This window comes from Amblyomma mixtum, chromosome 3 (genome assembly GCF_055824585.1).
Source record: "Amblyomma mixtum isolate Tamu chromosome 3, ASM5582458v1, whole genome shotgun sequence".
NCBI classification, from domain to species: Eukaryota; Metazoa; Arthropoda; class Arachnida; order Ixodida; family Ixodidae; genus Amblyomma; species Amblyomma mixtum.
This window is the reverse complement of record NC_143014.1, coordinates 159,125,800-159,153,506: the sequence shown is the minus strand read 5'-3', so window position 1 is coordinate 159,153,506 and position 27,707 is coordinate 159,125,800. Positions and strand designations below refer to the sequence as shown.

General features: G+C 46.8%; 2 protein-coding genes across 2 annotated transcripts; both read right to left on the bottom strand.

The window, feature by feature from the left end:
• Positions 1 to 344: 344 nt before the first annotated feature.
• Positions 345 to 11,371, bottom strand: LOC149352504 (uncharacterized). Its single transcript, XM_089577178.1, has 2 exons — positions 11,102 to 11,371; positions 345 to 2,594 (listed from the first exon to the last, which is right to left on the bottom strand). Exons 1-2 carry the CDS (start codon positions 11,114 to 11,116, stop codon positions 1,854 to 1,856), a joined length of 756 nt encoding a protein of 251 aa, XP_089433304.1. The 5' UTR covers positions 11,117 to 11,371; the 3' UTR covers positions 345 to 1,853.
• A 12,327-nt stretch (positions 11,372 to 23,698) lies between these two features.
• LOC149352503 (uncharacterized) lies at positions 23,699 to 27,022 on the bottom strand. The gene is made up of 2 exons (XM_089577177.1): positions 26,923 to 27,022; positions 23,699 to 25,252 (listed from the first exon to the last, which is right to left on the bottom strand). Exons 1-2 carry the CDS (start codon positions 26,932 to 26,934, stop codon positions 24,389 to 24,391), a joined length of 876 nt encoding a protein of 291 aa, XP_089433303.1. The 5' UTR covers positions 26,935 to 27,022; the 3' UTR covers positions 23,699 to 24,388.
• Between the last annotated feature and the right edge of the window lie 685 nt (positions 27,023 to 27,707).

Genomic DNA, 27,707 nt, shown 5'->3' with positions numbered 1-27,707 from the left:
TGTGTAGCGCATGCGCTCCGTCCCACACTGAACAAAGTAAGGGATCACTCACCAGCATAAAGTTGCAGAGTTGATAAATGGGAGCAATGCCATAGACTACATGACACTGCAGGAGTATTACATCAACAATCTGGACATTCCGGCTTTAAGAGTACACACACGCAAGCTCTTACCTCATTCATAGTCTTCGGGGGGCAGTGACGCCGGCAAAGAGCGACATGCAAGATACAAATGATAGCGTCACAAAATGAAATCTTTTCAAGCAGCAAACGTTGACCGCTATACAGGGACAACGTATATTTGGCACAGAACCCAGTGCCGCTGCGTTTTATTGATAGACTCGGTGCATGTTCTGCATATTTTTATTATTTCATTCTTGCATGGCATTTCGAAAGTCTAACGGGTCAAAAGAATCATGTGCGTTCAGTTCCATGCGGCAAAAATTATTTCAAGGAGGATTCACAGATAAAAGAGGCTCAGGTGACCGGTAACCTGCCGAGCACTGAAAAAATGCGTGACTGAAACACTGAATAGACACCACACTTGTCTTATCACAGAGAGGTATCATTCTCCTAGAAGTAATCGGATGAAATGAAAGCAGTAAAAAAGATTTCTCTCTTGCTCGCTCGACCCGTTCGAGCCTTGAATTTTCTTGGTAAGGTTGGGTGGGGGTGAAGCAAGAAGTTCGGAGAGTCAACACCAGTTATCTAACCAACCTCCTATCTTCCTCACCAAATCACTTAATCATCGTCACACTCGTGGCATTGCGATAGACACCTGTGTCTTCACGCAGCTTTTTGTTTTTGACACGTGATAATTTAAAGTGTTATCTGACTGTATTAGGGTCACGGCGATGATTTACAGTACGTTTTCTTTAACGCTCTAGGCAAAAGAATTTCGTTTTTTTTTTAGGACTTTCGTACTTCCAACTAAAATGCCTGGACGCTTCTGATACGAATGCCTTCACGCTGTCATCCTGACATCGGTATTCAGTCGTTCCATGTGTGTGGCATGAGCTGGTATTCAGTGTATTGATTCTGTCTAATCTCATGCCACGCAGCACAAATTAAGAGCTGTAGTCTCTGCGGCACATTTATTTTGACATGTAATGGGCCCGCCTTTGTTTTGCCTGAATAGCTAAAAAGTTAATCATATTTAATAACTTAAGCTTTCCCACTTTTTCTCGATGGCAATCATAGCCATCGCGCTGTGTTGGGACGTCACATATATGACGAAACTATACAATAAAAGGTACTTTAGCCTATTATTTATATCATGACTCAGCGCTGAAGGTAAGTTGAAGTTCACAGCATCAATTCTCAGTGTAGATAACCAGCATGCGCTTCAACTTACAGACAGTTGTTTCAAAGCCAAGCATTTTTTCATTATTCTGCTGCCATATTGAGGTGTTGCCTAGCGCGATCATTGCGCTTTTGCTGCATTCAGCATTTCACATGTTCTTCAAGCGATGAAATTATCGACGTAATTCGAAGGTTATGAGCAGTACATGCCACTGGGCGCATACTTTTTCTAAAACTTCTGAAAACCGTTGAAGTTGGTGGAAAGAAAAAATACGAGCTCTTTTTTAATATCTGAACCATGCGCGAATGCATTAAGAGATCGTGAAAAATGTGCGACTGTTTTTTCACTGCATTATTTCTTGTGTTTGTGCCGAACACTGAGAAAAGTGCGCCTAGATTTAATCGCATGTTAGCGAGTCGTGGCGATCTAAACGAAGAGAAAAACGTTCGTTCGCAAATCACACAGATATGTGCATATGTGAATGAGAAAAAAAGTGGGGGACAAATTAATGTTCTTGTCTTCACGTGCACCGCACGACTATATCAGGCCGCTCATGGCAACTGCCTTTGGTGGACTCCCATGCCTCGCACGTGGACGACGAGACCCGGGTGACCCTTGAGGCGCGCCTTGCTGCTCGCGCTGATGGTGTACTTCCGGCTGTTGTGGATGATCGTGACGTCTTTCATGGAGGTTCCGGCCGCCATGTGAGCGCCAGGATCCGAGGTGTGCGCCCCTGTCAAGTACACCACGGGCCGCAGCCGGGTTTTGCTCTTCGGAACGTGTGTCTTGCGAGGTGGCTGAAGCCTGTTGCTTGGTGGGAAGCCCGGCGCTAGCGTCCAGCCCTGCACAGCGGGCCGTGAAAGTGGCCGCCGCGGCGATGGCAGTGGCGGCGGCGACGGTGCTCGGATGGCTTGCGGCGCCAGTAGCAGTACCACGTCATTGTTCTCGATGGGCGGTTGCCTCACAAACTTTTTCACCACCTTCACCTTGCTGAGCTTTCGGCCTTGCATAGAGGGCCGGTTCTCGCGGCGCCAGTGGCGGAAGCCCATTGGTCGGTTGTACACGTACAGCTTCTGGAAGGGCATCCTGGGAAGACCATCCTGGGGCGCGTACAAGAAAGGCCCGCCGAAGTTAGGTTGTAGCACGAACATGCTCGTCGCGGGCCTCAGCCCGCCGTGGTGTTGTCTCCCCGAGAAGGCCATCTGCCGGATGCGGTTCCATAGGTGCGCCGCCGTAGAGCGGGACTCACTGCCTGGACAGAGTGCCAGCAAACTCCAGGTCACTACGACACCCTGCAAGTCGACGCGCAACTATCAGTTGGTGTAGGGTGGGTACTAAGGCTTCTCACCTATATTTTAAACCTCACAGCTCCAAACGCATTTTTTTTTTCAAAAACAAAATTAAGCCAATATTTGTGCAAACTGAAGAGAGTGAGCTCGCGTTAGTAGAATTCAGGACAAGCAACCGAATTTTTATTCATTGCAGTAAATGATACGCCAGGTAATGGTCTCAGCGTTGGGGGTTTTTCAACAAACCGCGAAACTCCCAAGTGGAGTTACGTATAACAAGTCCTTCTCAACTTGATACCAAACAGTTATCAAATTTCTTTTTCCTCCTTTCTACATTTCGAATTTTCTCCACGACTTACATACTTAGACATTGCGTGCATGGCTAAGACGTATCAAGACTCCATGTGCAATGTTTGTGTGGCTTTGTTTTGTGTTATGTCTTTCCCTGTATACAATTAGCTTTTACTAGCTGCGGTTCTCGAATGTTTGGACGAAGTTAATCAGCGTTGTACGTACTTCTCAAAGCGTTACAAATTGGTCGATCATTTGCAGGCATTCGCCTTTTCATGGAAAAAAAAAGAGAATGCTTTCATCACATGAAAGCGTGTAACCTTATCTCTCCCCTCTGCTAAACAAGACGAAGTCGTTAACATTAAGAATTACACGTTACGACTTAAACCTTTTTACTCGAGTGAAGAAACTCACACAACCTCATTGTTTTGTACCCCTCGCGCTTCCTGCTAACAAAGGACTGCGGCGAGCTGCACTTTTTTTACTTGAGTCCTTTACCGAAATTCTTAGGAAATACGCTATTTTACCGTCGAAGCGGGGCAGAATGTGACCTCTCAGTCCTCTCATTGGGTGTATGGTGCGACAGTTAACACGTGCAACACAACAAGTCAGAAGTAATGCAGCATCAAAAAGAGGTTACAAGTTAAGTGAAGGAAACAGAGCCTAAGACAGGGACGTGAAACAGGCCTGTGTTGTTGTGTCACGTCCATGTCTTTTGAGTTGTTCCCTTCACTTAACTTCATGCACCAACTAGCCCGCCATCAAACCCAAGAGGTTACAAAGCGAACAGACAATGACACGTAGCAGCGGGGAGTAAATGTCACCATTTGATTAAAAACTACACACAATTTTCAGCACAGGACATGCAATATAACGATGCGAAATGAAGAAAAGTCGCGCATATATCAATCAGTACAATTTCGCTTTATTTCCTGAAAATGAACAATGAGGACAATTTTATTTTTATATATTTAAACACACTGCTGGCCTTTTCGGCACCGTGCAGGAGGGCTTACATAGCAGTTTTGTGGTCAAAACAGAAAACATACACGCACTGACAAAAACGAATATTTTCTCATCTAAAACACAAACACAAAAAAGGGAGGCTATTAAGCATAAAAGTCATTGTTCTCATTATAACTAATAAATTCATATACGGACGTACACTCTACAGCATCTTGTAGCAATTTATTCTAGTAAGAAATGGCAGTTTGAAACAAAAAGCAGTTGCGGATATTTACACGGCTGACTGGTTGACGAGCTATTTTACTATAATTAGCTCTAGGTAGGTGACTGATATGAGGGTGCAAGTGTTGGGAATTAATATTTTAAAGTGGCTGCCAAACAGAAGGTACAAAAACTTTAATCTTGAAATGACTCTATGTTGTTACAGTGTTTAAAAATTTGCTGGAATGAGTAGATTGGTAGCTCGAGTATGTCGTGAAAAATAACAGTATACAAATCATACTGCAAATTTCTGGATGGGCTCTAATTTTTTCGTTATGAATTTTTATAGGGGCTCGAGACTATATCTGTATACACCAAGGTAAATCAGATATGTGTATTATACGCACCGAGTTTAACGTGAGTAAATGCGTTACGCAGTTTTCACCGCACAAAAATTAAATTAACCTTCAGCTTTAGAATAAATAAGTTCGATGTAATGTTCCCAATGAAGGTTAGATGTAAGGGCGAGTCCCAGCAACTTAACCTGATAATATTTTTTAACTTATGTGTCACCAAGCGTGTATGTAGAATATAGAGGCTGCTTCTTATTAGTGAAATGTGATGCTTTTGGTCGTACTCGCATTTAATTACATTCCTCAAATCTCCACACCAAGCATAGAGTGATTTTCGTCTTCCAATGTCTTCACGGCTTTGTACTAAGCACAACCGTTTTTATATCAATTAATCATGGTGATAGTTTAAAATATTTTCTATTTGTCATCAATTAGCTGCTTTCCGCACCCACGTATTTTTCGACGTTTTATGAAGTTTATATCCGTCGAGGTGTAATTTGGTTCGGAATTTTTAAATATGCTACAGATATTGGGTTATCTGCTATGCATTTATTATGTATGAGTTCTGAGAAACAGTGGTCATACAGGACTTTAATGTTTAACGTTTGCTTTTGTATAGAACACGCTGAGAGGGAATCATACACAGGTAGTCTATAAATACAGCGAACGCCTTCCTTTTGTAAGAGATAAATGGTTTCTTTGTTTGTCTTCGACATTGCTCCTCATACTAGCAAACGATATTCAACACGTGACTTGACCGTTGCAAAACATTGTTGATATATGATATGCATTGCCTGAAGAGGGGAAAATTTACTCGGAATATTGATACATTGGGCGGTTTTATTTGTTATAAAGTGTACATGGAAAGAACAATGAAAGTTTTCCAGGAGTAAAACACCTAAATATTTATGTACTGAAAAACAGTAGTCAAGAATATTCGAAGGATATTGTGTTAGCTGCACTGGTTGGTTTATTATTTGCTGGTGCAATTATATATTCTGTTCTAATAATGTTTAATTTGAGGTTGTGGGCGCGAAGCCTTGTGCAATCATTTTTAAACCATTTGTTTGATATTTACATTTGAGAAGGCAAGCTATCTGCAAAAAAGCAGTCGCTCGATGGATCAGCATGAAACTGAATGTTTATACATCCCAATATTGGAACTGTGTCATTAATATAAATAAAAACTTTTATAGGGCCTCACATAGAAGCTTAAGGAAGTCTATTTTTATAAATTCTGAATCTGATGGCGCTGTACCTTCTAACGACAAACTGCGACTGGTTCGACAAATAACCCCATAAAAACTGAACTGTAACTCATCTTAGTATTCCATAATAAGAGAATTTCGAAAAACATATTTTTGTTTAATTGAATCAGAGGCTTTGTTAAACTCCATGAAAACACCCATAGTAAATAACTCCATTTTTTGCATTATGCGCTAGCTTATCTATCATGTGTAGCAAAACAGACTCAGTTGAGTTACGCTTCTGGAAGCAAGAATGATTTCCAGAGAAAAGCACATGCTTCATTAAATTCTCAGATAATTTAAGGCTGATGACATTTTCAAATATTTTTGAAGCAGCAGCAGCATTATATTGGCCCTATGTTACTCTACAGTTGACTTTGTCTAGAATGAACTTTGGCAATTTTTATCTTATTTTGAAATAACTGAGTAGTTCTTAAGTGCAATAGCACTTCGCAAATTAGACCAGAAGAAGCTTTGAGTGGAGCCACAGCCAATGTCATCAAAACCATGTAAACTATTATTTTCTAGCCTAGTGATCAGGTTGGCGATTTCAGTAGTTTTATCTGGATAAAGAAAGACACAGTTGTGTAGAGTACACTCAATATTCTTCTCAAAATTATACGAACGATGAGTAAAAGTTCCCAGTGTTCTAAAGTGTCTTCTGAATTCAGTAAAACCAGTGCTATCACTCAAAACTCAGCTATCTATATTTAGTTCAGCGGGTGTGATGACCTTGTGGGCGCTTGTTGCACGCATGGGAGAATAAAGGCCAAAAACACTCTTTCAGTAAACCAGGACATACAGACAAAGAGTGTGGCACGGGCTGAATTTCTAAAATAAGACCAACTAAGAACGCGTAATGTGGAATGTAAACATGAAAGCCAACAACCGCAAAACATACTAGAAGGAAGGAGTTTCTACAGTGTGCCTTAAGTTCACGCTGTTGAATTTGATATCAGTAAAATTCACCAACTAGCCAAATAAACAATTTATTGGGCGGCAAATGTTTATTGCCCATGCGAGCGTCGGCGAAAGTGCATGGCTGCGCCGCCTTACATTGGGAATTTGTTTCTGCAGACGACGTTTCTCGCGCACTGCGTCATTTTTTTTCCTGCAGATGCGTTAGTTTGCTTCCATAACACGGGCTCCTAGCGCACGCTTTTATCTTGGACCAAGCTACTACTTCGCCAGTCGAGTCATGGAGCACATCTCATGTGGGAGACGCAAAACGATTCTTCATCTTATGGCTGATCGCACCGCCAACGCAGTAAGCTGCGTCAATCATCCCTAGTCTGCATTCGACAGGCCCGTCTCGGCAGCTGTTCAAGCAACACTTCACATTCATGGCAATGAGAACGCGTCCTCGTTATGTGCATGAACAAACATGCCCAACATACGTCTCCCGATGCGCGGCTATCGGGTTCAGCAGTGCCTATGCGATGTTGGCCCCCGATGCACTTTTGTCGGCAACCGTACGTCCGGCTCGACTCTCGTTCAACACAGCCCCTGTCACTCAGGCGCAGAGCGAACATGAGGATTTCTTTACACAGTGTAGTGGGCAGCCGACCTGTGAAGCCATCTTACCACTGAGCTCGTGCCGCCGACTTTGATCTCGCGGCTCTCTTACGCTCCATCAAATGACTTCGAACCCAGCATCGGCAAATTTTTCACCGCACTCCGCGCAGTGAAAAGCAAACCGCTAGCCTACTCCAAGCAAGTGTCACGGTTGCTTTACCCACAATTTTAAGTGTTCCACAGGCCTGCATTTCTTTCTCCTCCGTTTATATGCATGAAGTGTGGTTACACATCTTACGCTGCACTACTTGTCGGAAAATGCTTGTATGGTTGTAAGCGTTCTCTTTATGAAAAATTGCTTATTACCTTACTCTGTCGTTCTATCAATGTCTCAGAGCATTCAGCAATATTAAAATGCGAGTGAAGTTCGTTAGAAAAAAGGTGCTGCATGAGAGGCGAGCTATTGTCTTTAGAAATTTGAAGACGCTCAAAATAAAGAGCTGTAGTCCCAGTTCTCAGTGCTATCATTTATGTTTCGACCGTGAATGCACTGAGCAAATATTTAATTATAGACTCACTCAGTGACCTAAGTAGCACTCTAAATATAAAAGATGATCCACGTAAGTTAAGCTAAGGGTTTAAGCCCTTGGAAGAGCGTAAAATTCGACAAACAATGCTTACAGTGTCCGATGGCATGCAGGAATATTTTCACTCTATGTTAACCACACAAAGTAAGTTCAGAATGCATAACCAAGTGTTTAACCACCAGTGGGGCACAAACAGGTCGGATCAAAAGCTAGTGAGTGTCAGAAAAAAAGAAAGAAAACCTTGCGCAAAATTTAAAACAATTGGCTTGTTAGAAACTCTCGGAAAAAAAAATTGAAACTCCGGAGATATGCCGGACGCTGATAAGCTCGTGCGTATGGCAGCCATGAGTCGCAAGGGGGAATCACTAAACCCTCGTTTTTCGGAGCGAGCTTCTACAGCTTGCGTACTTTGATCTGAAAATTTCGTTTAGTCCGAGAAAAATTTTCCCAAACACTGCATGTGGCTTTCCAAAAATCGTTGCATTTGGCACTGATTTCGAGCTCTCCCACTGAATAAAATCTTTCACGTACATCCAACGTTTCAAACACTGATTATCCGAGTCTCACGAGTCTCAAGACGATGATTTCATGGAATAAAGAACACTTTGACTTGTGTCAGACGATCCACAATACTAGTTTATTCCATTCTCCCAATAAGCACCGGGTTATTTCCAAACCACATTGTGAGACAGCTTCCAAATATGCGATATGTTGAGACACGTAACAGCCGGGCTCAAAACTGAACAGTGACATACCGTGTGACTATTTTTGTACGGGAAGTGAGAGGGGAGGAGGGGTGTTGCTCATAAACCTTGGATTCTTATCTTTAAAATAATAGTACAGGCAGGCATTCTGAAGCTGCATGCCAGTTCTGATAAAGCAGCGATAAATTATTTTCAACAAAGTCTTCATACCATCGCCTCGCAAATAAAGTACTAGCGACTGCAATTAACAAACTTTCAGTTATTCACGCCGCTGCCCTAATGACTGTTGTGGCTCCCTCAAATAGCCTGTCGGTGTTCAATTCGTGTCGTAACAAATATGAGTTCAAAAACAAAGTTGTTTATAGCTTTGCGACGGCGGCACGATGCGCTCTTTACATGAAAGGAGCACATCTGTTAGTCCCTATCCAATAGGCACAGAGTTCGCGCTCTAGATGCGGTCTACGCCCATTCAGCGCTTCCGCTGCAACGCGTTGGATCACAAAGTATTTTAGTGCAAGGAGAATAACTGCAGTTTCTGGCGGTCGTAATGAAGCAGAAAAATGAGGCACGTGCAGGTTGCGTGTACTGTGCAGCACATGCACATGCCTCAGTCTTCCGCTTAGAGTTAAGCATTCAAGAGGAGTGCATCGTCAAAACTTCTGAAAATGCAGGGTGTAAATGAAGCGTTCTAGCATGAAATTTCTATTGTTCTTTAAAAGAAATTGCGCCAAGCACGATGCAAATGGCGCACATCGCTACGGCATAACAGCGAGCAATGAGGTAACGTTTCGGCGAAAGACTAAATGCACTTGAACTAGACGGGAACATGAGTCCTAATACGAAAAAATATCTCATTGATAGTGAAGCTCGTGGCCAGAAGTGCACTTTCGGTAATCGGTGCAGGAAATATAATCTTGCACTATGGTTTAGTGGGAGGAGTGTGAGCCAGAGTTTTCTAAGGGCATTGAAAGCCCTGTAGCCAAAGATGTGGTGTGCAGATGTCATTTAGTAATTTCGGCATATGAGAAATATCTTAAAAGGTGCAGCCAGTGAAGAACCTTACTTTCCCGCCTCATTTTTGTTTTTAATAGCGGTGGTGACGACATTGCTGGCATTGCAAGCAGCCATTGCTAGAATGGGCGAGGGTGTCCGTCAGTGCTGTCGTGACAAACGCGGCCTCTGTCGTTGCCCTTGCCGCTATGGTTCACTGAATGTGGGACATGGGCACTATTTTGGGTGCGCAAGATCCGCCGCCTAATGGCTGCATCACGACGGGAATGCATTTTTCGGTTTAATATTCTGCACAATCCGAGCACTTCTGATAACTTCGGGCTCATCACCCTTTATGTTCAGTGAAACAGAATAAGAAATTAAGGTTTTTGTAGGGTTTTCTTGATTAAGAGTGTTTTCATTTTTTAGAGCAAAACTGCAACTGACAGACGACAAAGGGTGAAAACAAACGAACACTCTGTCTATGTGCTCCCTGCCCTTTGAGCACTTTAGTTTTGCGGTGATGTATAAATATTCGGTACCTGGGCGTGGAGAAGTACCATTAGTTCGCGGAGAAATTCTTACACTTAAAAAAAAGTCGTGTATGATATCTCTCGTAAATACCTGATGACTGTGCGCAGACTCGCTAGCCTGCTAGTTAGCCTTGTTAGGAGCTCTGCACAGAGCCGCTAGTTAGTGCGTAGGTAAGTTAAAATAGCTGGTAATAGAGGCTTATCTTCCTGCATGGGAGTGCCAGAACGCTCGAAAACCGTTGCAAGGCGTAGCTCCCGGTTAGGATTTCTGCGCTCAGTGTACCAACAGTTCACCCCTGGATCCAATAGCGAAAAAACATGAATAACCGAAATGACTCCTGGCTCTTGTTCAGCTTTCTGGAGCCGTCATTAGTTCACCAGTAGTCACTGGAGATGTCACTATTGACGCTACCCATTCTGACACAAAATGTAACTAATTTCATAACTGTCAACTATTTTAATAATAATGCACAGTTTTTATTATCAGCCATCCCCAACTGCCCTTCGTTCTGTAGGATTCAGCGGTTCGCACAGTAGGTGCTTAGTATTTTCTTACCCAATCGCGTTACAAAAATTTCTATGAAAGCACAAGTGCTTTATTTATTTATTTATTTGAGCACGAAAGAGAGCTCCATCGCTGAGCGAGACTCCTTTTACGTGGCCGACAACAGAGTGCAAATGTAAATGGCCCGAGATAACTACTACATGTTTTTTATCCCGCAAAACAAGAACTAGTTCGGAGCTCTAAACGTTTCCTTCACCGTCTGCGGATTGGTTTCCAACCTGTGAATGAAATATTAAAACCATAAAGAAACGCTAGAGAGCGAATACATACAAGGAAGAAAACTTTCTCGCGCACATGAGCGAAAGGGTTCTTTCAGGTCGCGTTAGTGCACCCGTAAGTGCATTACTCAGCATATTTCATGTTCAGTCCCTTCAGGCGCCACCGCAACTGCGTTTTCAGCAAGCACAGAGGCGAGGTCAGACAAACGGCAGCCGCGTATCGGCATTACTCCAGCGAAAACATGAACAGCTCGTTGGCACAGCCCGGCTATCGGAAATCAAGGCTAGTCAAAGCAGTGCTGTATATGCTACAAGCAGAACAAGGGCGGTCGTCGCTTACCCAGAGCGGCCTCATCTTCGCGCCCCCAGATGCTGCGCGCGGGCCTCTCGAGAAGGCCTCTGGCCCGGTGGAGTGTCTCGTGGAAATCTGAGGCGCTCCCCATCAACGTGACGTCTCCCTTACCCGGCGTGCCTGAGAGCGAGGTATTGAAGGGATTCAGTCAAACGTGCACACTTCCTTCATTCCTCACGCGTGTGCCGCACTTGTTCAACGCGCCGCTCTTCCTGATGCTCCGCCGCCCGTCTTAGCGCATTTTTTGGCGCCGTTATTTCCTTTCGCGACGGCGTCACCTCGAATGCATAATGTAGCAGAGACAAACTGAACCGGACAGTTGTGATACGCTGCCACTTCCAGGGCGGAGCGCGAGAGCTCGGGGATGGCGCCTGCTCGTCGCTTTCTTCCGTCGCACTCGGAGGCAGCTAATGGCTGTGAGTGATCCTGGACCAAACGTGAAGCGTCTGCCGAAAAAAAAAAAGAAAAATATATCAAGAGTCTCTCTTTTTGGAAACCGCTCTTCTGATTTTTTTTCTTTTACATGCGTTTTCGGGGCTCTCCAGTGCCGTCTGTGTTCACTTTCATTGACTAGGAGCGTGGAAAGTACAAGCGGGACGCACTGTGCAATGACTTGAGCACACAGGACTAGCCGGCGATTTCTGCTGTACCCTCCTTCATCATGGCTCAAGCGATGTCGCCGGAGCCCGCTACGCTGCTTCGCTTGCCGACGTGTAGATTGTCAAGTGTTATGAGTTAATGGTTTCGAATACCTGCTCAGGATAAAAACCTAAAAACAATGTTTTTCGCCTTTTATCAGTTTCATGTAGGACGGGCCAAACATATATCCAATTTCTCTTTCAAGGCCGTGGGCATTCTCGAACCTTGGGTATCTTCGTGAAAGAGCATTCAGCGTCACAAGATTGTTTCATCACTCCTGCATACTCCAGGTGTATTTCTGTTTGGAAATTTAGCGAATGAATCACCACGTAATCAGTATATTTGTATGAGTGGACTTCGCATATATTATCGAAATGATTATATATATTAATGATCATATATTATCGAAATTGCGCGCCAAGGGGCAATAGAACGTCATGTGCCCCGTTGATGCCTATTGCAAACACTGGGCCCTGGCGTCCACACATCAGGATATGCTCTCATCACTCGGCACCCGTGCATGCGTGTGATATCTTTGGCGTGACTGTTTCAGTTACATGGTGAGTAAAGAAATCAACTGAGGCAATAAAAAAATTTTTAAGATTATAGAGTAAAATAAGGGTGAAAGGACAAATTGCACACTAGGCGCTGCTGAATAATACTCAGAATCTTCTCAAAACGCACAACTCAAACACTAGTTAAGCCATATTCTGATAGTTACTATTAAAACAGGGTCCGTTTTGCAGCATTTTATGCCGCTCTTTGAATGCATTAATTTTCGAGAATTGTTGCTTGATGCAGTCATTTCGGAATATTCTATTTACATCTCATTGACACTAAATTCTCATCTAATATCTGTGAATGCATGCTAGCACGCATTAAAGTCTTACAGCACCAAATTTCAGGGCGTGCTTTGTGAATGAGGAAAGCTTGTGGGGCCGTTTGTCCCCAAAAAGAGACTGCGCGGTGAAACCGGTCGGTGACCTTGTTTTGTCGTGGTAATGCACTCTGCTGCTCATTTGACTAACCTCGTACCGTGTTCCTTTGGCTTCCTCTCTGAAACGCCTTAGCATATCGCAATAAACAATCTTGTAAAGGAAACCTGTGCGTGAGTATCCTCGGAAACAAACATAGCAAACAGCACTTCAGGAAAAACTTGATTCGGTTCTCACTCTGTGGGTACTCTCTTGGTGGAGGCAGAATTTCTGCTTAGACTAGGAGTTGCGCCACCGCAGCAGACTTCAGTCTCAGACGAGGTGACAGTCCACCGCCGTATTTTAGTCTCGGATGCTAAAATATCCTACCCAACAGCGTGCGCTGCTCATCAGATAGCGCTTCTATAAGTCACTGTGAGATAACGGCGCTGAGTAATCACAGATACGCAAAACTTTCTTAATAGTTGCTGCGCACTGTCATCCCGAAGCGTTTTGCCAGTATGATTCGTCTAAACCTATCTACTTCACAATGCATTAATACCAAAAAACGTGAAGCAAGACAGGGAATGAAAATGAGAAAATGAAGCGAACGATCACCGAAAGCAAGGAGCCTAGGGGAATGTTTCTGTCTGTTTTATAATTGGGGTGTTGATCAGTAGGCAATTAACAGTGCCACTATTTTATTGCTTGAAGATAACTGATTAGAAAGTAATGCTGCTTAGTTTCGGTCACTGTTCGCTTTCTTTAATGAACAGCATGGGCGTTACAGACAATGCACAAAGAAAGCTCCCTTCCTTCCGATCGTCCTGCATTTCTTGCGAAGAAAACCAGTTGCTTTTATTTCTAAACAGTCTTGGGGGTTTCTGAGCTTATTTGTATGCATACTGAAGAACTGCCGAAATTTTCATAAACTAGAATTTCGGAAATTTATTTCTTTATTTTTGTTACCCACGGTGCCAATTCTAGCATTAGAGCAGGACAAGGGAGGTAGAACAAAAAAGGATGACACAATACGCAAATTACAGGCCCCCCAAGTATAAATATGAACAAATAGTTTGTACAAAAGACTAATTTTTAGTTAATTTTCTACTAAAGTTGAAAATGAATTTTGTGTATTGTACGCTTCTCTTGTTTTCTTCGTTTCATGTCGCAGCGCTGCTTTCTATTCAAGGATGCACCAACCAGTTCAACTTCTCTTTTTACGCCAAGAGAAAAATTAGAAGACGAGAAAAAGTTCTTCCCACACGTAATTATGGAGTAATTATGAAATGAATGCTGCAACTTTGTTCCCTTTCGTACTGATGTGATCTGTACAAACTCAGCACTCAAAATACATTACAAAGCTGCTGCAAACATTTAATTATCTGAAATGATTACTGCCGGCGATGAAAGGTTATTCCAGTCGCCCAAAGTCTTCAGAAAGGATGACGATTTGAACAGTTTAGTTTTTGCAAAATATAGTTCTGGTGTTGAGTTCCAACCCGACTGTGATAACAATCATTCAGTATTGTGCCTCGCGTGCGTTCTTGCACTGCATGTCTCCTACTTCCTTCCGTGATTGGCTTGCGCTATGATTCTTCGGAGTTTTCCGAAGTCTGTGAGCCACACATTGACCAAAGTGAACGGTTCTTGTGTTCTTAGTGTAGCGCTCAAGCGCTGCTTTCGACTGCTTGCCTCATATTGTAAGAAAATAAAAAATCAAAATTAGGGACTGTGTAGATGTCCTTAAAGTCCTAACCATATTCAAAAGAATTGCGTGCGCGGTAAGCTTTACCAAGGCGCACTTTTGAACCAATTATCTCATAATTAGTCAATGCACGTGGAAGCACACAACGGGGCGGTCGCTAGACCTGGCTGTGGGTAGCGCCTCTCCCGCCGTTCCCTTCTCCTTGTGTTCGTGCTCCCACACTCTTGGCATGCGTGGTACGTTCAGTTTTCCACCGGAACCAGTCAGTGAAACCTCGGGCCGGTTTACGCAGACGACGTCGGAGTTGTTGAAATTCACACCCATGGTCACGCGGCCGCCAACATGGTGCTCATTGCAAGCCAACGCAGGCGACGATGAAGATGTGTCTGAAAAACTGAGCAGTAAAGTCGCAGATGGGTCTCTTCTTGATAGCCTTAGGACTACAAGACTACAGCCGCCTCGATAAGTTTCGCCAGTGACAGAGTAGATTGCCCTTTGAGCATCATCACCAACTTCTTATTTTTCATCACCCTTACTGCGTTCACCGCAGGACAAAAGCCACTTTCAATGACCTCTAATTAACCCTGTCCTGTGCCAGCTGTGGCAACATTACCGCCGCAAACTTTTTTGACGTAAACTTCCTTAGTCACCCATCTAATACTCTGCCACCTCCTGCTATATTTGCCTCCTCTTTCAAATCCACTCTATTTTCCTAAGGGACCATTCACTATCTTGTCTTCGCATCTCATGCCCTGCCTATTTCTTCTTCTTGACTTCAGATTGAAGAACATTCGGTGGCCCACCTTACACTCTACTAGGATAAAGAACTTTGATAACTTCGTCGTGAACGTGCCCGTGAGCGCATGCATCGACAACGGGAAAGCACAAGAGTACAGAGTGAAGTTCGCGGTGCATTGCTTGTGTTGTCCTTTCTGAATTGTTGATTGGTGATATTTTCCTTTCCCCAATAATTTATTGGGTGGATGTTTGTGCAGTTACCTGATTGGTTATTCTCCCCACCGAGGGCGGGGACATACGGTTTAAAACCTGCTGTTTCGGCAGGGCCGAGGGCTGGTTTCGTCGCCTAGAACTACGAGTCAGTCAAGTGTAAATATGTTTTCTCCTTGCTTGTATCTTCATTTGTGTTATTAATTTTTATTAGAAGTTAACCTCTTCAGAAGTGTGCTCTAGCAATGTGATTGAGCAATTCGGATCTGCAACACGTCAAGCATCCGTCAACAATCATCATCAACCCAATTTCCCTCTGCAAGATCCAGATGGGACTTCAATTTACAGCCTTTCTCAAAAGTTTAAAACCCAAAGGGGATTTGCTTCTGGCACACCCCTGTGGATTGTTACGCATCCACAGCGTTCTAAAGTTTTTAAAGGAAGCGTGAATGCTGGCCCTCCCCCCTCCAAGTGTTTCGACCAGATGCTACAAAGCTCTAGAACATTACTTAGAAGCACCCTTCCCCGACCGTCGGGCTACAGACTTTTGACAAAGACTGTACGTGCTCGTGAAGCAGTTCAGAAGCATCGCCAATGAAACAATCTCGAAATACAATGCCATGAAATCGCCAAAGAGGAACACGCTAGACTACGTTCCCGTGAGAACGAAGCTGTCAGGCTCCAATGTTACGGAAATAACCATGGTGCTATTCGGCCTTTCTGGTGTCAACTATAACCCGTTTTGTTTCCCGTGTTTCGTTCGTGACCAGACATAGGCACCCTTACGAGGGCTGACCTTCATGAGGGCGTCCTCACCCTCACCTCATAAAGAATTCAGCCGATGAAGTGAGGGTGAGGGAGGTTAGGGCAGAAAAATTTTTTAGAATGAGGGTGAGAGAAGGGGCACAGGGGATGAGATGAGGGTAAGGGAGGGCAAGATGCACGGATTGAGGATGAGTCGCAAAGTTGGGTCCTACCGCGGCCATTCGTTTACTTTCCCGTCCGGGGCGCAGCGGATTCCAGAACAGGCGTTGATGACGACTGAAGGAAAATTACTAAACAAGAACTATCTAAAGTCCACCTAGGGTACGAACACCTTCTTCGGACGACCTTTCTGTTCGACCGCACCGATAGACGGTCCTGCTGCCGCAGGGTGTTCATCAGAGGCTCTTCGGCCTCCCTTCCGCTCACACTGCCGCCATACGCACGCCTGGCTGAGGAAACTGCATCGCACGCTGCCGGCAGGGGCTCAAGCAGCTATATGGTAGCGGTCACTTCAGAGAGCAGGGTGTTTGGCAGCTTTGTGTTGTTCATGGCGGCACCGTGCTGAGTCGCTGCTCATTAAGAGGGTCTGGGTTTTCTCTCGCGTTTCTTCGCCAGGAGTGCAGGGGTTGCTGTTGAGACTTGGGGCTGCCATTCCTTCAACTTTTTTTTTATTTAAAGTACAGGGAAAGAAGCTCAGCACCAAACCTGAGTTTGATCGCCTTGGACATTCCGTGAATAAAAGCGAATACTCAAGGTTGAAAATAAAAGTATTCAGAATTCACAGGGGTTTTTCTGATAACCTTTCTGATAGGGGTTTTTTGATAAGGCGTACCTTTCTGATAACTGTGATGGTCATCGAGCATACGTTTTCCCTTCTTCTGTCCCCGCCTTCCGTGCGTTGTTTTTTCCTGCCTTATAAACGCGATAACGTTAAGACTCCCGTTCTTCAGACGCCGTCGGACAACGCCGACGTTGCGGGCGAAAATCTACGCAGAAGCAGCCTAGGTCGGCCACCTATGCCACGTCACCATGTGGCGTGAGGACTACTTGCCCACTGGATTGTGAGCAAACTGACCACCATGACAAGTTGGTAGTTAAAGCAATGACTGTTCGCGAGAGGTTACTCGCGAAGAGCAACGTGTCTCTCACAAGCGGCACCGGTGGCTGTGTTTGAAACAGCCACCTGTCGGGGCAGTGGCGCATCGCTTAACCGCTGCACTACTGCGCCAGGAGTGGCATGAGCTCACCCCGCGATCTATGATTGTAAAGTATAGAGAATGACCGTATCTGCGAAATAATACGCAAAGAGGCGCCCAGGCCACTGAAGGGAGCCATGAAAGCTATTGCGTCATCCCCTTAAGGCGCCGCTTAAAGGGTCCATGAAAAGGATGTTTGAGGTTGGCTATAATACGCTTGCATTACGTAGAGTATAGACCACCAAGCGTTCATGCCGCGTACAAAACCTCAAAAGCGATCCGATCATTTACAATATATTTTTGAAAATTCGCGCTTCTACGCCTCGGGGCGACCAGTCGTGCCAGGCTTTCGCCCGAATCCGCACGCAACGCGTCATGCAGCGCTCGTTGCGTGGACAGCGGAGGGTTATCCTTGGTTCGCCGTGCTAACTCATTCTGACGTCACGCGGCTACCATGGTCGCGGCGGGCAGCTCCGCCCTCCGGGGAACTCCCGCGCGCGTTGGCAGCCGGCGGAAGAACCAAATGGGCGAGGCCGGTGGAGTAGCGCCGACATTTCATTGTGCAAAAGTGACGAGAGGAGAGAGAACGGCACGAAAACGCGGAAATTCAAATTTTAACTACAGGTAGCACAGCTTCCACAAAACGTATTTAAAAAATTCTTACCGAGGATATTTGCCTAGTAGCATCCTTTAACTTCCTAGGCATACCACAAGGTTAGTAGAGCCCCTTTCAGAGCCCTTTTAAGTGCCCCCTGAAGTTTTAACGCGATAGCTTAAAGGCCCCGTTCACCAAAAAACGCGGTGTCGGCATTGTCGGCGTCTTCACTGTGAGCAAAAAATCACGGGCATGGCTCTGGCAGGTGGTCCCAAGAGAGCAATCTAGGAGGCTGTTTAGCCCCTTGGATCACGTGACCTAGCGGCGTCATCAAAACCTGTCTATCGGATAGTGAGCAAACTGCCCACCATGGCAGACGGCAGTTAAATTAATGATTCGTCGCTCGGGAACAGCAACCTAGGTTGCACAAGGCCCACCGCTGGGAGCAGCTGTCATCGCAGGGCAGTGGAGCATCGCTTAACTGCTGCACCACTGCGCCAGGAGGGGTATGCACACCCAGGGATCTATGAATGTAAGGTAGAAAAGGACCTTCTGCATATATGGGAATTAGGATATCGCGTTATACCCTTAAGGCGGAGCTTAAGTGTCCCCTCCAGTTTTTGTTTTTTTTTGCTCTTGTTTGTGTTCACCCATTTTGCAGTTATTTTTTGTCGCCTTCTCTCTTTTGCCCCTCGCTGTACGAAACAAATGACCAGTTGAAAGCCAGCGCTCGTCCTTGTCGTGTCGCTCCCGCGATGCATTTATTCGCACTGCTTTCGAGAACTATATTAGCGCTTGCGCGATGGTCTTTTAGACAGCCCTTCTTTACTTACATGGACGCGGCGGCAGGAAAAATTCGAGCCGGGCAGATTGTGTGCAAACAGTCGGTGCGTGCAATGCATGTGAGGCCTGCGACGCGCATAGCCTGCACGCGCTTCTGGCTGCGGTTTGATATAACGAGTGCGAGAGGGTGCCGTCAGTTCGGGGCCTGGAGGTTTGCTGTCCGTAGGCTGGCTCACAAAGTCGAAGCCAGCCCAGTAATGTCGAAGTACTCCATGAGGAGTTGAAGGGCTGGGAAGCGGTTGCGGCTGGTGAACAGGAGGCGTTGTTTCGTGTCGGTTAGGAAGCCTAGATGCAACTTTCCTGCAGTTGCCTCTGATTGGCTATTTAGAGCGTCGAGAGAAATTCTCGCGACCTCGATTCTCCGGCGCTGTTAATTTTTGTCGCTGCCATGAGGAGTACCAGACAGAACCTGCTCTTGCCAGTGAGCGGCTACAGCATGTGTTATAGTCCCTCCGTTATTTCATGCGGCCATTCTCGCCTACTCATAACTTTGGAGTGCGAAGATTAAAAGAACCACGCAGCTTGACAGAGCTGAAACCGGACCCAAAGAACAACCGCTTGCTCCTGGTGCGCCTGAGTAACATCGGCACACATGGGCAATAAGAAAAAATAACTCAAATGATAAAACAGCTGATTGTGAGTGTCGGGGAGGGCCGACAAAGTGAGGTGAGACCGAAGGAGGGGCACAAAATTGACGAAGTGAGGGTGAGGGCGTAGGAAGGCCAGGGAACTTTAGAAAATGAGGGCGGGGGTGAGGGATAATCAGTGATTTAAGGGTTAAAGTGAGGGAGGAAAATCGAAAATGAGGGAATTTACCCATTTGTGTGGACCGTAACATATTGTGCTTTTACAAGGACCTCGTATCGCCTCTCAAGACATCGCCGTTCAGTTCCGTTCAATTCAGTCCAGCCAGAGGCAAGAGACAGACGACCACCATGTTTCGGCTTATCACGGTCGATGAGGGGCAAGCTCTCAAAGATCTGTGAATTTCAGATGTGGCTGCTCGCAACACTGGGCACGTGTTTTTTTTTTTTTTTTATTGGTTAGCTACTTCATATTTGCTGACCAGGTCCCCGCCTCTGCCAGCTCATTATCACAAGAACCCATCCGGCAGCACATGCGGCACTTCTATCAACGTGTCAGAAATGGGCCGCTTTAATTCCGGGTATTAGTGTATGAAATGAAACCCCCAGTAACCCCATAATTTGCTGGGTACCTTACGTTATTCACGTTACTTGAGCCAAGACTTTGGGAAAAACTGGCGCACGTTGCTCGAAAAAAATTTAATCACCATTATGGCTATTGCTAACAGCTAGCAAGAGCAGCTTTTATTGCCCTTTTATTTAACGTTGTTTGAAATTATTTCTAGCACCTCACGCAAAATGCGAAACCTCTACAGCAGTAGCGCTTGTTCTGAACATATAGCGCATGAAGCACTAATACACTTGTTGATATGGAAAACCTGGAGCCGCGGGTAACTTTATCAGTCACTAAACAGCATTTCCGGTGACCTAAGGCAAGTTCAGATTTGCGCCGCCTCACGTCTTCGCAGTAGGAGTAATCGGTCACAGTCTTTTGCATCCTCCGGAGATTTACGTACTTCTTTCAGACCCCGAAAAGTATGTACCCAGATTAAGGCTGCAGACATACAAACTGCGCAAACGGCTTAAAATTTTTAATTTGAAGTTTTTGTTGCAGTATATTTGTTATTTTAAAAAATAGCGGATGTAAGCTTACCGGCTTAGCACATTAATCAGCGAAAGCTGATTGGCATTAGCGGCCGAGAAGTCTGGAGTGGCAGGCACGTTTCACTGGCATGGTGGTGGTGGTGAAAAGCTTTTTCAATACTCAGAGAGAGTTTGGAGATCAGAAGACTCCGCCACGTGGTCGGTATCCTTAGTCCGGGACACCGAACGATGAGGCCTCGTCTCGTGCCCGCTTTACTAGAGTCCTTTGGTACTCCAGTGCAGAGTAGCTGAGGAGTCTCCCATACCCCTCGGGGGGGGGGGGGGGGGGGGGAGGCGGGAAGGGGGAAGGTGAGGATTCTGAGTACATGCCCACACCATGTGAAAGATATCGCAGATCTCTCTACACGGCGGGCAGCTCCCATCTGTGTTCGGATGAAAGTTTTTGGCGATGGCAGCACAGAGAAGAGTTCCTGAGTTCCTGTCTGCAGGCGCCGCAGAGTTCGCTCCTCCGCCTTACTCAGCCCCTTAGCAGGTGCTGGGTAGAGGCGGTGGCTGTCGCAGTAATGAATTAAGATTTCGCGGAACCGCAGAAGTGGTTTATGAGCTTCTGAGCCAGGAGAGCTAAGATGAGGAGCTCGGTGTGTGAGCGCTCGGGCGGCCGCATCAGCGGCCTCATTGCCTCGTAGACACTGGTGGCCAGGAGCCCAGATTACCTTTGTGCGAGTTGGATCGGCGGAAGCCCGTCTTAGAATTTGGGAGGCAAGAGGTCATATTTCCCCGCAAGATAGTGTTCACAGGCCCGGCGGGAGTCTGTGATAACCGTTCTCGATTTTGGGTCGGCGGCAGCGAGAGCTATTGCAAATTCCTCCGCTCGCATTGAATTTGGGCCCCGAAAAGATAGCCTATCGACATTCATTCCCCGGTGGAATACGGCAGCCGTGTATAATCCCGCGGGTGACAGCCCTGTGATGTCCACGTAGTAGACGCCCTCTTTAGACCCATATTGCCTCTCAAGCGCGCAAACCTGCGCTTGTAGTCTGCCTTCATGTGAAGTCATGTCCATGTTACGCGGGAGCGGAGTGACGCAGAGCATAAGGCGCCACAACACCGGGATGTTCTCCGTCTCCTCTGGTATGCATGTGTGTTGGATGTGTAAGCGGTTTAGCAGGCGGCGCCCAGGAGCCGTCTGCGAGAGCCGCGTGTATTGGTTCACGAGGTGAGCCTCCCGCAACTCCTGATAGGAGTTTACCACTCCCAACGCCTTCAGTTTGGCGTTGGAGGTAACCACCGGGAGGTCCAGTGCTCGCTTTGTTGCCTTCCTGATGATGGTGTCCATGCGCTCGTCTTCTTCTTTGGTGGTGCGTAGGTACGGCACAACGTAGAGGATCCGGCTGGTCACGAAGGCGTGGGCGAGCCGTAGCCCGTCCCTGCCCCGCAGACCACCCCGCTTATTGGAAACGCGGTAGATCCTGCGCCCTACCTGTTCGCCTATGCGCTTGAGTTTCGCTGTAGTAGAGTCCGGTCTTAGCCTGTTATTGATGAACAGACGCAGGATCCGGAGCTCTGCCACTTCTCTTGTGGGGCCGCCCGACAAGGATGTGTAGAGGCGTGTGCTCCTTGGGATTTGCCCTAGCATGTAGAAGCTCTGGTTTGACGTGAACACATTGGAGACCACAGTCGGCAGCATATGCATCGACTATGGAGGCGGCCTGCTGAAGGCGGTCCTCCATCTCCCCAAGGCTCCCCTCGGTGGTCCAGATCGTAATATCGTCTGCATAGAGCGCGTGTTTTATGCCCTCCACCTGAGCCAGTTGGCTGGGGAGGTGCATCATGGCGATGTTGAAAAGGAGTGGCGATAACATCGCCCCCTGCGGTGTTGTACCCCGTGTACCCATAGCGTACGGGCCGTATTCCTCGTCCTCGATCCGGAGGAGTGCCCGACGCGCAGAGAGAAAGTCTCTGACATAGGCGAAGACCTTCGCCCCGCTGTTAGTGGTGTTCAAGTTAGACAGTATGCTAGCATGTTTAACATTGTCAAACGCCGCCTTCAGATCGAGGGCGAGAACGGCCTTGTCGTTCTGTTGCATGGCTGTGGGTCGTATTATTTCCCGGTGTAGTTGGAGTAGGACATCCTGTGGAGACATTTGCGGGCGGAACCCGAACATAGTGACTGCCCGGTTGGGCAGAGCCTTACATACCTGTTTTGGCGTCTATACGCTTACGTGCATACTCGGCCTTCTTCCTCTTGCGGTCTTCGGTTCGATCGCGTTCCCGGCACACTTCACGGACCCGCTTGCAAGAGCAGGGCCCGCTTGCAAGAGGCAAACAGTCTAGTTCCCAGTGTTGTCCTACTCGCAGTCTAAACCATCTGCGGCGTTCTACAAGTGAAAGTCGCATAACTAACTCATTGGGTCAGTGGACACCTCAATCGTGCTGTGTGGTGGCGGGGGTGTCGACCTAAATAACACATAACATGTCACACGGCTGCGGTTGTACCTCCTAATGGCTTGTACTAAACTGCTTTGAACAACGCTATTACAGCTTTCGCTGTAATATTTTGATAATTGAACCTGTCTCACTTACAGCATTGGTAAGAAATACAAAGTAACGAATTTTGTTTAGTGACAACTTCGTAGTTTCAATTTCATTTTCGCAGCTTTTCATTGCTCCTCCTTTTTGCATTTGTTTACGCTTTGCTCACATGAAAAGGGCACCCTGCATCAGCCAGATGCGAATTGAAATGCCCTCCTCCAGGATGTTTTCTCGCGACAGCGCTTGTCTTCCAGTTCCTTCATGAACGCCAACAAAATGATGAGCACAAGGTGTCATTTTTTCTGTATCTAGTATAGCACTATAAATTTTAGTAAAGTACAACACAGTTTTGAGGTTTCCCTAAGGTCTCGAGCGAACGTTGATGTCCTGAAGATCCTTTGAGTTTTTTTTTTTCATTTAACCTTTCGCGTTTATTATATATTGCATATTGTCAACTACCTTACGCCGCAGAAGTTACTATAATTTTACGGTAACACTGCACTGACTTTTTCCCTGTTGACATAATACCTCCCGGGGGGGCGGGGGGGGGGGCTTTAAATATACCGTCATTTATAATGTTTGTGGCACTGAGGTCTCCTCTTCTAGCCGTCACATACCTTTATCTCCATCAAACGCTTCCTAAAAATCGCGAATGTAACAACATGCAAGTATAATAGAAAGGAAAGACGTACCTTGTGCGGAATGGCCACGCCGTGTCTGGTGCACGCAAATGGGTTGTTCACAATCGGCAACAGGAGTTCTTGCTTAAAAACCAGCCTTTATTTACAACATAGTAATATATACACCCTGTTATAAAGTAGCTCTTAATAAGCGACCGAGTTCTTCAACGCTGAATGTAAAAAAATTTTAGAGTCCAGCTCTTTACGCAATGTCTTTATGAAGAATGAGTAGATTTCTTTTATATACATTAAGCATTTTGGTCTTGGGGACGTGTTAACGAGTTACCAAAATATTTTTTTTATATTTTTCTCTTATTCTCAGGAGGGAGTCTGGGGAAGGACAAGGACCTGCGCTACACGTCTCAACAATGAGGACGGGACATAAGTATGACGCTTACACAGAAACACGGAATTACGCCTGCACAGAAAGCAACACGCAATATCGACTGTTACTCTTACACTGATGAGACACGTTGTTGCGCACGCTGTACGCGGTACGTTTCCACTTTCGTAGAAAAGAATGACGGTGCAGACAATAAGACATCCTTAAATTATTGTACATCAGTTGCTCATTAGCAACACACGGACATTCCCTGTGTGAGTTTAGCCCAAAATTTAGCTTGGCCCGGTGAGCTGACACCTCAGGGTATGCCATAAATACCTATCGACGAGTAGACAAACACTGCATGGACGCGACAGGGACAAGACTAGACACACATACTTGCTGCCCGACGAAGTCCCTATGCCCCTACTTCGGCCTAAGTTTGTCACCAGATGGCGTTCCCGCCCTTGAGCGGCAAGGTGTCTGGCCCACCGTCGGGCAGGAAGCCGCCTGTGACTGGCCCGGACAGGCCACCGAGACCCAGCTGGGCGAGCGTGTTAGCGTTGAGTACGATGGGAGGCAGGATCTCGGGGCCAAGATTCTTGAACGAGTCCTGCTGTGTCGGCAGCACCAATTTCTTGTTGTTCTTTGCCGCCGGAGCTGGACCGCTGAATGACTTGATGTCCTTGAGGAAGAGGATCTTTTCTGGCGACTGCAGGTTCAGGTTGCTGCTTCCCGAATTGGAGCTGGACTGGCTCTTAGTGGTGGTCGATGGCGAATTGTGATGCCTCAGCTCTTGTATCAGGTACGTGGGGCCCGCCGAAATGGTGCCTCCTCCGGCTATAGCATTGGCTAGGTTCACGGGTAGCGTTGCCGCGAGGCCCGCCGCCACATTTCCGCCCGTGTTTCCTGCTAGGCTGTGTATCTGGATAGGGGTCACCATGGGGTGGAGGGGACCGGGCAACGGAACGGGCGCCGAGAGTAGGCCCGGCCCGTGGATGGGGAACATCTGGATTGGCTGTATTGGCTGCATGTGCGGTCCGTAAGGCAGGAACGGATGCATGGGCTGCAAGTAGGGAGGCGGAGGGGGAAATACTGGACCTCTGGGGAACATGGGATTCACCGGGTATATGGGATGGACCATGTGCGGCCCAAAGCCATTTCCCGGAACTTGCTGCTGCTGGTGGTGGTTCTGCTGTGTCTGCTTCTGGTTGGGAAGATTCTTGAAAAGCACCAAGGCTCTGCTGCCGAGTCGAGGTGTACCGGCTAGACTAAGGCTTAATGTTGCCCACAGCAGAGCGGCCTTGGCCTGCGTTGGAAATACGACACAAATTAACCGTCGGTTAAGTAAAGCAGTCTGCGCAACTATTTCCACATTGTTGTTTATGTTAAAGCAAGTAATTTTTCCGTTTCTACAGCCTGCTGGCACGACTGCACTCATCTGCAGCAAGCCTAAATTTAACTTTGTTTCATCGCATAGTATATAGATTCGTCGTATTGAAAGGGTAGTGAATTTCTATTGAAGTAAAAAACTTATGTGGAGGCACTTTAGTTCACGTTTAGGTCACCTTACGTAAAATCACGGGGTGAAAGCTACAAGGAAATTAGGAATGTCATCCTGACTGCTTTGCTAAGTGACTTCAAGTAATAAAACAAGTGCGCTCCCGTAAGCGCTACCTGCTGCTTCCGATTCAAGTCTGTCTTACTAGCGATCTCAGAGGCCGGAATGGGTAGATAATCGCACCCTCAAAGGTCTACGTTGCGTAGCCTGCTCGTTAGCAGTAAACACTGGCAAGATATCTCGATGGCTATATTATAACAGTGACATTTACGAAAAAACACCTCAGTAAACTTAGGGATAACATTTTTGCCTGAACAAAACTTGGTGTCACTGTCTCTTTAGCACGCACTGGCCCGGAGAAGATTAAATAAAACTATGCTGGACATCATCTGCCAGCAGTTTCGAGAGTGAGAACTAGCGAGAGCTTAAGAAGCAGAATATAAGTTTTCGCGTGCGCCGGCCACGTGACGCGTTTGCCTTATTCTGAAAAACTTTTGAATCAGGCTGCGGGCGAAAGCGGAGCCTGCTAACACGTGCCCAGCTCACCTATGCAAACGAGCTTATAGTCTAGTCCATGACAAGGTAGTAAACACGATTGTTCGCCAGCAAATTTCAGCCCCTCTCCCCTCGTTCTCAAAACGCGCCGTCTATCGTTCTATCGTATGATTTCGTTTGAATGATTTAAGCGCGCGCAGACTGTGAAAAGCATCAATGCAAATGATTTTTTTTTTTTACGGCCGGCATGCTTTCAAGTTGCAAAGTCACCGACAGGCACACTTGTACACCCGTAAGCGGCAAAAAACTTAAAATGTGGCAGGTAACGCCAATAGTGTGCCAACCGCGAACTCTTTTTGCAAATAGGTAAAGTGTGTTGACAGCCCAGTCTTCCTCAGGTTAGGGAAAACTCAAATGGCGTGTATAATATTTGCCAGCAGTGCGAAAGTGAACAGCTTTGCTTATCATGTCACAGAGTCACGATGTCAGAGTGTCAAAGGACAGTTTAAAAGCGGGTGATTACACATCTTTTCAACAGGAAAGAAACGGAACAGCGTGACAGCGGTCACAAGATACACATCACGGCCTCTAATCGAACGTAACGGTTTCAATACAGACGCCAGCTTATCTAAACAGACTAAACGCCACCGCCTTTGAGAGAAACAGGAATAAACACCCCGCCCACTTTGCTACAGCACCCACTTAGAATCAAATTTCGACCGCGACGCGAGCAAAAAGAGTTGTCCTCGTCTAGGTCATGACTGGGACAATTCTCATTGCGCAAAAGAAATGCGACAGTCGAAACGCCGAATCAATCCGAGTCGATTAGGAGACAGAGGTCCCTACGTCGATACAGCCGCTGAGGTGAAAGCAACCACTGGTCGAGCGGCGCCCACTCGGCGCCGTGGACCACGACTACTCACCAGGACGTGCATGTCTGAGCAGGAGCGATCGGCGGCGGCAATCCCCTATTCAAGAATCCCACAAGTTCAAATGATGCGCAACAGGCCGGATCCCCGCCGCTTTTATACCTCGGCTCCTCTCTCTCCTCTGCGCACCCAGCAGCGACGGGACACCGCGTCCGACTTTGTTACACAATTTTTATTCCTCCTCTCCCACTAACCTCGACCTCCAGTGGCGACGCGGCAGCGCACCTCGATCTGTTTCGATTCAAGTTCGTCGTACTTTGGCCAAGAAACTGCCGCGAGACGTGTAAAGAATCCTGCCCAGATTGGGCGCTTCTCTCGCGCGGCCTCCGCGGCAGCATCGGGCCGCGCGCACCCTCGCCCTCGATCTCGTTCATCGCGCTTTATTGTTTGTGCGGCTCTGGCTGGCCCCCACTCTCCGCTTCATCGAGGCTGCACAATGCTCCAAACGGGCCACCGAGGACTCTAATCGCAGAACGCTCCAGATACCCTTCCACTTAGCGCGCATCGGGCCCGCCAGAGAATATGAAACCTGTGGGACGCACGCACGCACGCACACACAATGCGCAGAAAGGGAGCAAAAGAGAAATAAATGAAAGGCGAGCGCGTGCGTAGCTGCTGGCAGCGTGGCTGCACGTACGCCCGTGTGTGGGGACTCTCAGTTTTCGGCAGATTCGAGGCCGAGATACGAACCCGTCTGCAGCACTCCCCTCAGCACCTTGCACGAGCACACCAGGACATGCCTTACGGCGCATCACACACGCCAGGCGAGCCGGTCTGCG